Source organism: Danio rerio, chromosome 3, assembly GCF_049306965.1.
Source record: "Danio rerio strain Tuebingen ecotype United States chromosome 3, GRCz12tu, whole genome shotgun sequence".
Classification (NCBI taxonomy): domain Eukaryota; kingdom Metazoa; phylum Chordata; class Actinopteri; order Cypriniformes; family Danionidae; genus Danio; species Danio rerio.
Window position 1 is genome coordinate 39254729 of NC_133178.1, and position 15272 is coordinate 39270000.

Below are 15272 nucleotides of genomic sequence, written 5' to 3' on the forward strand. Positions count from 1 at the left end.
ATAGAAAACAAATGTTGTTGAAATCCAAATCCTCTAAAGGATTGTTAGTCTGCATTATTTAGGGCAGGGGTTCTCAAACTGTGGTAAATGTACCACAAGTGGTACACAGGCTTCCTTCTAATAATTCAAGTTAAAAAAAAATCAACACTTTTAATTTTAATAGGCTAAACTTTATTTTATTTCCATTTTTCTAATGTTTGTTATGTATTCAATCATTTGAGGTTATTTTCCTCCGCATACTTGTACTGGTTGTTGGGGGCATATCTCATAAATTTTTATCTCAATGTTGACAGGTATAGTTTAATCACTTGCTTCTCTGACACACATATCCTACTCTAATGAGCAGTTAGCAGATCTAATTTCTAATTTAAATATGTAAATCCAATTCATATATTTAAAATACAAGTTAACCTTTAGATTTCAAAGATCTACAAATAAGTCATACATACATGCAACATATATTTCAAAATTGATCAAATATGTATATAACCTATATTTATGAGGTCCAAGTAACGTTTGCAGGTTTTGATGAATAGGCTACTTTATAATAATACTTTACTTTTAAGTACAGCAGTTTTCTTTTAACTTTGTAAGAACAGTGCCATTTGTAAATAATTTCAAAAATCACATTTTAATTTAAACGTTGACATTTTATTTATCTTTATTTTTTACCTATAAGTGTGTTATTGTTCAAACTATTTATTATGTTATTGTGGCTTACTTACACTGGTACTTACACCACATGGGTTGGCCTGCGTGTGGCCCACCTGGGCTGGCCAGTATTATTATTCATGATAATACTTTACTTTTAAGTACAGCCATTTTCTTTTAACATTTTAAGAACAGTGCCATTTTTAATTCATTTTTAAAATCACATTTTAATTTAAACGTTGATGTTTAATTTATCTTCATTTTGTACCTGTAAGTGTGTTATTGTTCAAACTATTTAATATGTTTAAAGTGGCTGACAATAATAAATTTTCGTAATAATAAGATTTTATCTGCCATGTTTGTAAACTGTGCAGAGCTGTAGCCGCTTATTTAGGCCTACCATGTGTTTCTATACCAGTTATTATGGTGGTACTTGGAGAGACTATTTTTTCTGAGCTGGTACTTGTTAAAAAAAGTTTAAGAACCACTGATTTAGGGCAACCGGAGCGGGAACACTTTCCTAAAGGCATAATTTGAATGACATCTGCGCATATGTTAGTCTGTTTTTTATTATTCCAGAGGTTTCCATAATCCTGGACCAGACTGTATCCTGAGCAGCTGCTGTGGTGGTCATGGAGGAGTGGAGAGCATGAGACTGATCCTTGTAAGACCCCAGACGAGTTCTTGCATTGATCCTGAAGGGACATCCTGTACACCAGCCGGTGACCTCTCCCACCTGCAGCTTCTCCAGCGCTCTCCAGCCTTCGACGCCTAGACTGCAGCTCTGCACAAGACGTTTTGGCCAGAACTGGTCGTGCCCAACTCAGCCTGGTTTCTCTCAAGGTTTTTTTTTTACTTTTTCACTTCCGCCAATTGGTGAAGTTTTTTCCTCGCCGCTGTTGCCACTGGCTTGTATGGTTTGGGACCTGTGTAGCTGCGCATACATGGATTTGCTCTTCAGTGTTTGAACTCTCAGCAGTGAATATTAAACCACACTGAACTGAACTAAACTGAACTTTACCACTGAAAACTGAACTGACAGTTTCAATTTACTGTAATCTTCTATGTGAAGCTGCTTTGCACAATCTACATTGTAAAAGCGTTATAGAAAAAAAGTATGAATTGAACTCATGATATCTACAGTCTGTAATATCAATACTTACCATGTCTCTGCTTTAAAATCTAGCATTTTGCATAAGGTAAATGGCTCCAATATGTTTTATCTACATGCTTTTATTTGGTAAATAAAAAGACAAAAAAAGTGTCTTGAAGTTGGCAGTGCATGTCAGATACTAGAAAGCATTTGCTCTTTCAGAAAATTTAACAAAGTTAAAGAAGACATCAAAAAAATTGTTGATCCATTTTGGTGAAAGTGATGAACTACGAGGTTTGGACATTTATATCTTCTGAATGTGCATTTTGCCACTGTTTTGGAGCACACCTTGACTAACATGTTGATAGTAACACCAAAAAACTTTAGTTTTGACTTCATAAACGCCATACAAAATTTAAAAAAATCATTGGCAAATTTTCACCTTACAATTATAAATTTCTATCTGACATTTTTGTCAAAATTGAGTTATTGACATATTCTTATTAAACGTCATCTTATTTACATTATGGCATGTTTTTTATAAGTTGTTTACATTTTAAGACTTTAAAAAAAACAACAACAAATGTTACACACATACTGTTTGCTATGGAATGCAAAAACTTTAAAGCTCAACATCTCAAAATCATTCAGAACGCAGATAGAACCTTAAAATTCTAAGGTGACGAACTGTCGAAAGAAACAATAAATAAGAATGTAGAATAATTCTTCATTGTTAATATGTATTAATGAATGTAGTTTGAATGAAACATTAATTAAAGTGCAATAACATTCATTCATTTATTTTCTTTTTGGCTTAGTCCCTTTATTAATCTGTTGTCGCCACAGCGGAATGTTTTTACGCAGCGGATGCCCTTCCAGCTGTAACCTATCTCTGGGAAACATCCATACACACTCATTCACACACATACACGTTCAATTTTAGCTTACCCAATTTACCTTTACCACATGTCTTTGGATTGTGGGGGAAACCAGAGCACCCGGAGGAAACCCACACGAACACAGGCACCCGGAGAAAACCCACGCAAGCACAGGGAGAACATGCAAACTCCACACAGAAACTTTTAATCGACTGATCCAGCCCAGGCTTGAACCAGCGACTTTCTTGCTGTGGGCGAACTTACTACCTACTTCGCCACCGTGCAGCCAAGTGCAATAAAAACATTCAGAGCCAATCATAATCCATCTTTAAAGTGTGCAAACATTTAAATTGACAACATGCTAATAATATTAATAATAAAATTCTGCTGTGGTTGTGTATGCTAATTTAGTTGTTACATGTATTGTTCACATCGTTATAACTGTGTATATTTTTCATTTTGATAAATGGGATTTGTGATACATGTATATTCAGTTTGGAAAATGTTGTAATGACAGTTTATATTTTTTTGTTCATACCAGTTTCAGTTCAGCTCAGGATGTGTTATAAGCCCCAGTGGTAGATGCGATTAATGATCGGACTGTGTTAGAGCTATATCTCATTACTCTCTCGCAGATCTGGATCTTGTGCATGATTTGGTTCATCATTTGTTTCCTGCAGCACCATATGCTGAAACAGCAGCCCTGCTACTTGCACTTAACTAAATAAGAAACGATCAGCTCAAAACTCAGCTAGAGGCCAACTATACTATACTGAGATAAACTCAGGACCTTGTTAACTGAAGCTCTTTTTTGATAAATCCCATTTTAGTTTTAGGTAGAATGTGCAATCTTCAATATTGATTGATTGTGTGCTGGTCGATATAGTACTATAGGAACTATTAATTTAACTTAAAATAGCTTCTTGTATTCTTTTATGGTTTAGTTTTATGTGTTCCCAGTTCCCATATTTACACTTGCACACAATACATTAGTTTTAAATTTATAGTTAACCCCAAAATAAAAAATACCTCATCATTTACTCTGCCTTGTGCTGTTTTAAACCTTTAAACAGTAACTTTCTTTCTTCTCTTACACACAAAAGAAGATATTTTGATGAATGTTCGTTCAACTTCCATAGTCGGAAAAAAATACTATGAACCTCAATAGGTGTCAGCTACTAGCATTTAAAAAATATCTTCCTTTGTGTTCAATAGAAGAAGGAAACTCAAATAGGTTTTGAACAAGTGAAGGGTGAGTACATTTTTTTCAGAATTTCATTTTGGTGTGAACTATCCCTTTACCAAAATAGGGTTTATGGCTTGTGTAACAATAACAACCTCCCTTACTTAATAGAACTTTGTTCATGTTTGAATGTGCTCTTTAGGAAATAAAAATGGTGTTTTAAACTTTTTCATAGGTTATTTTCATTTCCACATGAGAAAATATGAGCACAGGGCTACATTTTTGAGAATCAAGAAATATGTAGCCTGGACTTTGTTTTTCGGGCTGTTTTTATTTACATAAATCAACTAGAGGCCACCATATACATTTTTAAAAATCTCAATTACATTGGCATGTTTCTCATATGTGTCGTTTATCATAGATTCACTAGAGGCCACTGTAAACATCACTGCAAATCTAATAATAATGCTATTAAACTACTGTGATGACGGTCAGCCCGCTGGTTTGTCTATTAATAATAAAATTGTTTCCATCTTGGATGTCACGGTGGCGCAGTAGAACAATCGCCTTCCAGCAAGAAGGTCGCTAGTTCTAGCCCTGGCTGGAGCATTTCTGTGTGGAGTTTACATTTTCTCCTCGTGTTTGCATGGGTTTCCTTCTGCTGCTCTGGCTCCCCCAACAGTCCAAAGACATGCGGTATACAGGTGAATTGAATAAGCTAAACTGTCCGTAGTGTATGTGTGTGCAAGAGTGTGTAGACCATTTTGAGGGATGTAAACAATAACAATGGTCTTAACCTATTACCTGTTTTACATTTTTAGTTTCTAAAGCTTCAGAAAATCCAAAAAGGTCAACATATTAATCATATAATATAACATAACATATTAAACATATAATGTTATGGCTGAGCTTTTGTACACAGGACTATTTTCCAAGTGTGTTTTTTGTTTGCTACCATGGTTGTCTACTGTGTCTACCTGTGCTTTGTTAATTTACTCTTTTTTTCTTAAGTTCAGGGCTGGTTATTGCTCATGATAAGAGTGGCTTTCCTCTACATTTGAAGAAGGTCCTGTTTGTTTTATTATTAATTATTTGCTGAAATGTGTCTATTTAATGTATATTGTACACTGTAAATAAAATCCATATTTTATGGTTTATTTCCAGCAGCTGGGGTGCCAAAAAAAACCACATAAAAAATAAAGGCCGTTAAGTTACAAAAATTTAGTATAAACAGACATTAAATTACAGAAATTTCCTTAAATGTACATTTCTGGTAAAGTTCTGTTATTCAACCTCTGTTATTTTACAGTAAGTTTCCGTAATTTAACAGCCGTTAATTTCCATTTTTTTCAAAACCATAAAATTGCTGATTTTTTTTTTACAGTATAGGTTAATTTCCTTCCCATTGTTTGCAACCCTGGCTCATTCTGAAAAAGTATTGCTATATACTTTTCTGGAGTGCACCAAATATGTCCCAGGAGCTAGTTTTTTTTTTGCTTTTTTTGTTTTCGCAATTTCACAAGAGGCCGCTGTGTACGTTTTTTAAGATTTCAAATTTTTCTCGCGAGTGCCATTTGCGCCTGCTGTTCTCATATAAATCCACTAGAGGCTGCTGTCGACTGACTGACTGACTGACTGACTGATTTTACCACTTTCTCGCCCTGTTATTTACTTGTTTATTTTATTTTTTGGCTTCTGTTTTTGTCTACTCTGGTTTCTGGAATTGTTCTTCACTGGACTCGCACCCCGCCATCATGGTCAACTCCTCTCTGTAATCAGTTAGCTGGAATGGCATCATATCGCCACAAATTTTTAAAATGAAATGCCACCATACGTACGTCTGGCTACATAATCTGCGGTCTCCAGAAACGTATATAGGGCTAAATTTTCAGAATGAGCCAATGTTCTCATGGTATAAATATCTATTTATTCACCTACTTGTATAACCAAGTCTTAATAAAGAAACAAACAGATCATATTCATTCTGTCAATATGCATATGTAAACTTTCAAATTAAGGTAAAGAGTGCTGTTACCATTTGGCTCAAAATCTACAAAATGCCTTTGGGTAAATGCCTTTAAGCCATGTAACACTACACAAAACAGAGCAGGTGATAGAGGAGTTAATCAAACAGCCGAGTCAGCTTTGTGAATACACAAGCACAGAGAGGCCTTCTGGGGAAATGACACTGGGAAGGAAATTAGATTCCCGCTGGGTTAACATAGCATCTAGAGTAAGGACACACTCATTTAACTCATGTAGAAAGGATTAATTTCACCAGTTCCTTAAGCTTGCGAATGCTGCATGTGAAAATGAATGAAATACATAGACTGATGACTTATTGATTGAATGATATTGACTTGCTTCCTCATCACTATCAATCAGTCAAACAGAACAATCGTCGCCACATGAGTTTTTAGTGGTATTCTGAATCAGTCATGTATGGAAACAAGATGGTTACCTTGCACTATTGAATCTCAGAAATGCACATTTTTACAGCTAACAGTAAACAAAGTAAAAAAATGATGACAACGGATGACTATATAAGTGTGGTAAAATGTAGAACATCATCAAGCGATTAATAATGCATAATTTTGTTTAAAACAGTTTTACATTTTGTAATCTAAACTTGAAATCTGTCTGCAGCTTCTCATTACTAATTGAATTGTTTACCTCACAGAAGAGAAATAAAGCGGACTTTCACTTTTACAAGGTTACAGAATAAGTGTAATACACTGTTTATCATAAACAGGAAACAAAGGTTATTCAGTGTTTACACAGAGGGTGCTTTATAATGCATAGTTTTTTTGGCAGGTCATTTGACAGCTGAACGCTGCATGTTCAACTTGTTTTTGTTTCCATCTCTGAATCAATAGGTGATCACAGACACTTTAGAAGTATTGTGTATTATGCATGTAGCATGTAGACCTTGGAGTCAGTATGTTCAATATGCAAAGGTGTCCCATTGATTCTTTCAAATTGCAAATAAAGCAATCTATCATAGGGCTCTTCCTAATCGACAGTCAATGTTGATCTCTCCCAGTAATGCTGTCTTGACATCTAGTGCAAAATTAAGTTCAAGGCTGAATGCTGCCCTGTAATATTTTGAGAAGTACAACACAATAATTAGCCTAAAAATGTCAAACAAAATATGCATGGTTTCCTTTTGGAAGGACAAAAGCTGTCTCAATTCAAAGCCCCCTTCAAATGTGGCCTTCAAATGTGTGTTTCTTTCTTTTTCAGGGTAATAAAGGATACAACTGACAGATCCTTTATGGCTCAGAATATCCCAGAATTTATTGTGTGCTGTTTAAAACAGTACATTTCGACTAAAATAAAATAAATAATAAGATTTGTACACACTTTTGAATGTAAGTTTTGCATTTCGGTTAAGTTGGATATCTGTCAATACAGCTGGTAAAAATACAAACAACATATAATATGAAATGATTTTTATGAGATGCAATGGACCCAGGGCTTACAAATTTAGACAGTTTGAACACACTGTTTGTTTTTAGAGAGTTTAAATGTCAGTTTAATAATAATATCTAAAAAGACCAGTATAAAAATGACTGCTTCTCATCAATGGCATTTTGTCTCAAGTTGCTATGCAACAAATCAACCACATGTAGACAATCCTATTTTCCAAAGTAATTCAGTCTGTGGACTTCAGTAGATACACTTTGAATGTCTGTTCTTTATAGGATGCATCCACTAAATTTTAATACAGCTTACATGTTCATATCTTTTTTTCATAGTTACTGATTATGTTGCACACCTGTTTCCAGTTTAGTTTTAATCTATAAGTATTTAATACCTAGAGTCTGTACAGTTGTCACATATTTAAAATAGTTTTATTTTACTTTTATTTTACTTAAAATGTTCTTACATGGCCTGAAATGAAAATAGATGGATGGATTTAAAAATGTATTCATTTTGTCTGTTGTTGATGTTTATCCCCTGTGTTTCATTTTAAAATTAATATATGCATGAATTTTAGAAGTACTGCAAAAGATCCTCTTCTTGTCGTATATGGATCTCTTTGGCATATTAATAAACTTCAAAATCTAAGGCAGATGACAAGGATGACAAGTAGATGTATATGCAAAAAATGTTGTGTCGTATAGGTGTTATCCAAACCGAACCAGCATATTGAGAGACTGAAACTATTTTTTTCAAACTGGGTCCCAGAATGGGTAAATCGGAAAATAAAACCTTGACATTTTTGTGTGTACAGCCAATCTGTACATTTTGCGAAAATATAATGTCATTATAATGTCACATCAGCCCATGTCTCAACCCACTACAATGGTATCAGTCTGGTTCAGTCAGTGTACACAAAGTTGTATTTTGAGATTACTCCATGTTTTCATATAAAAAAGATTGGATAGGGAAAGTGCTGGCTTAGCCTAAAACTGTTTGTTATGGTTAAACAAACATATTTACATCTTCAAAAAAAAAAACAAAAAAAAAACTGTACACCTATTTTATTATTTGATCTAAGAATAAATTTCTTTTCAGCTACATTACTCCAATCTATTATTTGTTGTTGAAAATTTTTGCGAAATATTTTTTTTGCGTAAAATGTTTTATGATTAGTCTCATATGTATGTAATTTTAAAATATTCAAATATTTTTACTCTGTGTCCATTATTTATTGCTGTATAGATATGCATCATGCAACTAAAATCCTGAAGTGCGTCTTTAAAGCAGTATCCTAATGAAAGCGGTTGCCTTGACAGACTGGAGGCTCACAGACCGATTCAAACGCTGTGTGGGTGGGAGAATGACAGCGGCTCTGTTCCTCTTCACCTTGTGCAGGAGGATATTTACACCGGAGAACCCAAACAACACCACACGGACGATGAAACGGTTTTCTGTGTAGAGAAGAAGGCTTACGGTTGCACGGAGGAACATGCGAATAAGAGCGCAAAGACGCATCTGACTGTTCGGGGGTAAGATTGAACCTGTTGTCTGTCTGATGACTGGATCGCTTTTGTCTTAAAATGATGCATGAGCGCTGCTAGATGAATAATGGAAATATGTGCTGCGATAACAAGGCAAGGGACGGTAAATAAAGCAGATATCGATTTTTGTGTACATAATAAGGTTTTCTCCCACGAGTAAAACATTTTGATAAGAAGAAAAGTGATGTGTCCACGGGAAGGCGTGCGTTGATATACAGCTGTTTTTATTAGCCTTGCAGCTAGCGTTGATTAACATATTAGCTAAGTAGATTAGTTTATTTAGCATATTTTGTCCTTATGAAAAGTAAGCTAACCAGAATGTTTAAGGTATTTATTGTAGTTAAACCAATTATATCCACAAATTAACCTTGTTTAATGGCTAAACTAACTATAGTTTATAACCACGGCATTTTTATTAATATGGTTGTACTGAAAATGTAATCAACACTCCAGAATACACGAGTACTCCATTTTTACTACAATAAAACCATGGTTTACAGGTGCAAAAGTTTTCACAGAAACTGCATTTGGAGTGCCTTGCAACTTGTTTTGTAAAATCTCAAATTCTCACACTAATTTCACTTATTAAATTATTATAACATTATTATACACAAATATACAACAATGCATATGGGAATCAGGGTCTTTTAATTTCCTCTCCAATAGTTCATCTGCATTCATCAGCTCTCTGTGTCCTATTAGAAAGCTTTTGAATATTTTATTATATATTTATAAATGTTATTATTGTGTCTTTACTGCTCATCAATAGTAAATAGGAGGAGTCTATAATGATTGACAGGTCTTGACAGTTCAGAAGCAGGTGCTGCTCCTGCCTTGTATTTGCATGTTGACATGCTATATCTTAGTTAAACAACATGAGTCACTGTGATAATACGGACCGCACGACAGCTTGGTGAATATGCTGTTGTACATCTTTGTTTGCTTACAAAGTTAAATGATCGACAGTTGATGATGAACATTTCCAGTTGGTTTATTCACTATTTACACAAAGCAACACGCTCAGACGAGGCACAAAATGTGCCCAGCCGCTCTCTAGTCAGTGACGTAACACTGATATCAAAGATTGCTTTTCTTTTGAAGCAGTCGTGCTCTGCTGGCCCCATCCTCCTTCAAAGACATTGGCAGATTTCCAAGGCGAAAGAAATTTCAATATCATGTGGCATCCTGGCCAAGGCTCTGCTTGCTGGAAGAGGCTGATTTGCATTAGGAAAATAGATTTTCTTTTATTTTTTTTTGAGAGCATCTGACTGTCCTTTCCTAAAATAAACCACACAGAAATGCAATATATCCCTTGACAATACATGAGAGTAGTGATGCACATGCATTCATATGCAAATAGAAATAGAAAAGAATATTACTTTGCAGTATGTAGCCAAAAGTGAAATGTCAAATGGCATGGCTGACTTCACAGACAGTGGCTCGAGGCGGCTCTTCACATGCTGTTATTACATTTCAGTGTTCGGTCACTAGAGCCAATTGGACATCACAGGGTCCTTTCATCTCAGTGAATTATAACAATATAAAAGAGTACAATCAAAAGTTATTATGCCTGTAAAGTGTGTATTGAACTTGATGTCCATCAGAGATGCTTGCAAAAATATAGATAAAACATGCATGGATCCATCCTTAGATATTGTTTATTTGTTGAAGATGTTAAGATTAATATGTGATGATAATTATGTATAAGTAGAGGACATTAATAAACTAATAAAACTATATTAAGAGATATTTTGGCAAAAATGAAAATTTTATTCACAACTCCAAACATTTATGAGTTTCTTTATTCTGTTGAACACAAGATGATTTGTAGAAAGCTGAAAACCTGTAATTATTGAATTACACAGTAGGAAAAACAAATACTACGGAAGTCAGGGGTTACAGTTTTTCAGCTTTCTTTAAAATATTTTGTGTTCAACAGAATAAATAAACTCACTAAGGTTTGGAACAAGCGAAGGGTGAGTAAATGCTGACAGAAGTTTCAGTTTTGGTTGAATTATCCTTTTAAAATAATGTTTAAATACATTTACTTTAAATGCACAACATTTGACATTTTAAATAATTAATGTAATATTGATATACTGAATTTGAAATCTGAAATTTATTTTATTTTAAAAATATCTACTTACACACCAAAAAATTCTTTTTGCTGTTTGTTCAAACTACTTATTTAAAATGAGCTGAAACAACACAATGCTGGAGATTATTTTGGGATAACTTAATTGTTTATGTTCAATCCACTTAAATGTGAAAGTTAACTTTATCAATTTATGTTGGGACATAAATTAATTGTGTGGATCTGCATTTTTTACACTCTACCAAGGCTGTGTTTATTTAAGAAAACATAACTTGATGCTAAAATAGTTTTTCTGGAACATATTTGGAATATTACTATTAAAAAAGGAGCTTATATTATTCTTCCTCACCTGTTTTATAGACTATACACTGTAAAAAATGACTCATTGGATTTGTTAGATTTTTTTGATGGTTGCAAACAATTTATATGGGCTGAATTTAAACAAACTAAATTTAATTTAAGCTTTTTTTTTGTTTAAATTCAGCTTATATGAAATTTTGTAATGAAATTGTAATGTAATCAATTTTGCATTGAACCATTTTTTTCAATGTATGAATCAAGCGTTGGCAAACATAATGAATAATTGATGATATTTAGTCCACCAAGCATGAATAAATAAAGAACACATAAAAACAATTTCACAATATTACAGTTTTTATCATATTGTTGATAACATAAAAGCAGCTGTGGTGAGTATAAGACACTTCTTTCAAAAACATGAACAAATCCTGCTGTTTTCTAACTAGTGGTGTACTTTTCTGGCATACATAACAGAATATTTTTCGTCCTCTTACAGAACAAAATTCTCACGCAGCTAAACCCCTTTCTGAAAGACATCCCAGTCCAAAAGAGGGACTATGGGCTCAAAAGGAGCAGAAAGACGTAAACAGGCCACCCCAGGCCAGACCCCTGAAGGGAACGTGGTGATGAGCTTCAGTTTCGAGAGCTACCAGCTGGAGGAAGAGGACTGTCAGGGCAAAGACATCTCTGATAAAGGTGTTCTGGCCCTTTCAGAGCCTGGTGAGTCTACACTGCATGTGATTTGTCTCAGTATAACGATACAATATTAACATTTTTGTAATTAGCTGTATGTTGTGAGTTAACCCAAAACTGAAAATTCAGTCATCATTTACTCACCCTTCACTTGTTCCAAACCTGCCTGAGTTTCTGTCTTCTGTTGAACACAGAATAAAATATTTTGAAGAAAGCTGAAAACCGGTAACCATTGACTTCCATAGTATTTATTTTACTTAGTATGGAAGTCAGTGGTTACTGCTTTATTCATTCTTCAAAATATTTCATTTTTTTTGTTCAGGAAAAAACAAACAAACCCATAAATTCTGGAATTATTTAAGGGTGAGTAAAAAGTATATTGTAATTTTTGGGTGAACTATCTCTTTAATGCTGATTTTGGTTTGGCATGAATTGGTTGCAAAGGTGAAATTATTTGGCATGTACTAGCTGGGTCTAATCATGTTATGTGCTGAGTCTGCTGTGTCTTCATGTTGCCTGGTTACAGAGGTCGTGCTTATTACATTAACTGATCTGTGAACTGGTTAATTCTTGATCTCTGGTTCTTTGGAGGTTGATAGATTCTTCTAGCTGAACATGCAGAGTAAAAACATTAGACATTATGCTGTATGTAAAAATAATAATAAAAAAAAATACAAATCTTTTGCATTATACAAAATAAGAAATGCAAACTCAAGAGCCATTTTCAAAATGTACAGGGTGGGCCATTTATATGGATACACCTTAATAAAATGGGAATGATATTAGCGGTGACGCTAATTGGTGATATTAGCGTCCTGTTTGTGGCACATTAGTATATGTTAGGGGGCAAACTTTTCTAGATGGGTGGTGACCATGGTGGCCATTTTGAAGTCGGCCATCTTGGATCCAACTTTTGTTTGTTCAATAGGAAGTGGGTCATTTGACACATCAAACTTCCTACTCTTCACACACTGATAGCAATACCGCAGGAGAAATGCCAACACAAGCTTCCAGGATCCGGAGTTTCAGGTACTGCACATCTTGTATCTTCACACCATAGACAATTGCCTTCAGATGACCCCAAAGATAAAAGTCTAAGGGGGTCAGATCGGGAGACCTTGGGGGCCATTCAACTGACCCACTCCACTTTTTAGGAAACTGTTCATCTAGGAATGCTCGGACCTGACACCATAATGTGGTTGTGCACCATCCTGCTGGAAAAACTCAGGGAACATGCCAGCTTCAGTGCATAAAGAGGGAAACACATCATCATGTAGCAATTTCAAATATCCAGGGGCCTTGAGGTTTCCATTGATGAAGAATGGCCCCACTATCTTTGTTGTCCATGGTGTGGAGATACAAGATGTGCCCCCTCACATATACTAATGTGTCACAAACAGGACATTAATATCACCAACCATTCCCATTTTATTAGGGTGTATCCATATATATTGCCCACCCTGTATGCACAGAAATGCAAGGCATTATCATTGTAACGTACAGCTGATTATATCAAGTGCAACAAGTTCCTGGATCAGTTTTTTTGTTGATCCTGGAACAACATCTCAATCATCCAGTCAGCTTTGAGGGACAGTTTAATTGTTTATGTCTAGGTTAGGCTTATAGGCATAGTTTTTTGTCTTTACATCATTATTATTCACCTATTTTTCCATCTGATTTTAGAAATAACTCTCAGTTAGGTTTAGGTTTATGTGTAGGTATTTGGCTTGGATTTAGTTTGCTAACAGGAATGATGTTCCAGGATCAGAATATGTTGGGTTCTACTCTATCTTAGGGTGCTTTCACACCTACACTTTTGTTTCGGAACGTTTGCCCAGTTAGCGCGGTTCGTTTGGCATATGTGAACAGGGCAATCGCGATCTGTTCCGCGCCAAAGTAATCGCTCCAAGACCGCCTGAATGAGGTGGTCTCGGCTCGATTGAAATGAACCCTGGAGCGGTTCGATTGCAGTGAGAAAGCGATCCGATCCGAGCGCGGTTATATCACAGTGTTTTATGGATATGTAATAGGCTTACGGCTATATAAAGAGAGAATTATGAGTACGGCGGGAAGATTCGCAAGTCTCCGCATGCCCGCAAATGAGTGATAATCTCCCGGCAATCTTGCGTCTCCCTCCCAGTCCTCAAATAGGCATCGTCGCGCACCCTTCTCACCCCTCCCCACTGCGTCTCTCCTCAGACACGTCGCGCGCGCACCCTGTCAATCACCACTAAACCACCACCTCTCCTGACAGCTTAGCGGGACGCTGCAAAATAAACCCTGACACTCTGACTAATGTAAGGAGAGTTTACTCGCACGTGACTTGTTTTAGGTCTTTTGGTCCGTTTAGAAACTTTGCAGTGTGAAAGCGAACAGCTCCAAGAGCAAAGAGCAACAATGTAACATTTTTAATCTCTGTTTCGAAACAACTGAATCGATTCACAGGTGTGAAAGCACCCTACACTCTCAGAAAAAAATGGTACAATGTTGCACTAAAGAAGGTACAAACCCTTGTCACTGTGGCAGTATCTATTTATGGAACAGAATTGTACCTTAAGACAAAGAAACAAATTTGTACCATTGCAGTTTGTACCTTTAAGGTGTTGATATATACCATGGGAAATCAAAATGTACTTTTGGTTTTTAAAACCTGCAGATACAATATTGTACCTTTATCAAAGGTACACATCTGATCCATGAAGTACCATTACCTTGACAAGACACTTTGTACCTTAACAGTGTCAAGTGTGTTCCTTCAAGAACTATTTAAAGGCATTCTGCTATATACAATTTGTGTCAATTTATTTTCAGTAGATATAAAACATCAAATACATTTTAAACTGTTTTTTTTTTTGTGTAAATGCACCTTTTCCATTTACAATAAATACTAAAAAATACTTTAACAAATCAAAAGATAAGTTTTTCTGCTAAACATTTCACAGCACTTTTGACAAAAATGTTACAGGAATACATTCTCCCATGTACAATATAAAACATTTGTTTACTCTTTAATCACTTAAAAGTTCATTTAATTTACTTAATTAAAACATAAAAATAGAATTATGCAAAAGTATTGTAACGAGATTTGCACAATGTTTGATTCGCTTTACAATCGTAAAATGTCTGCATGAACACTTTGCATATGCAGGACTGTTGCGAGCTCACATGTGTTGTAGAAAGCAAACGCCAAAAGTAGCAGATAAATAATGAAACTGTATTTATCAAAAAATGCTCACCAAATGTTTATTAAAATGCCTTAAATGTTTAGTTTAGTTTACAATACCTATAGTTTTGTTTTACCAGTTGTTTTGTTTTATAGAACTTAATAATTAATATTTATGGGTTTCTTTAAGCATATGCTTTTAAATGATGATTCATGATTTAATGTGTAAAATTATTTTTAAAATCACTT

At 34.9% G+C, this 15272-nt stretch overlaps 1 protein-coding gene across 3 annotated transcripts in view; it reads left to right on the forward strand.

The window, feature by feature from the left end:
• Nucleotides 1-8541: 8541 nt before the first annotated feature.
• The window catches only part of slc29a4a (solute carrier family 29 member 4a), a 40468-nt gene continuing 33737 nt past the window's right edge, over nucleotides 8542-15272 (forward strand). For 2 of the 3 annotated variants that reach the window (NM_001362610.1, NM_001080572.2), the window contains exons 1-2: nucleotides 8542-8760; nucleotides 11664-11887. In NM_001362610.1, the coding sequence (NP_001349539.1) occupies nucleotides 11725-11887 (163 nt within the window). In that variant the 5' untranslated portion in view covers nucleotides 8542-8760; nucleotides 11664-11724. The remainder of the gene's footprint in view (nucleotides 8761-11663; nucleotides 11888-15272) is intronic. The other variant, XR_012399870.1, reaches the window with a different exon arrangement.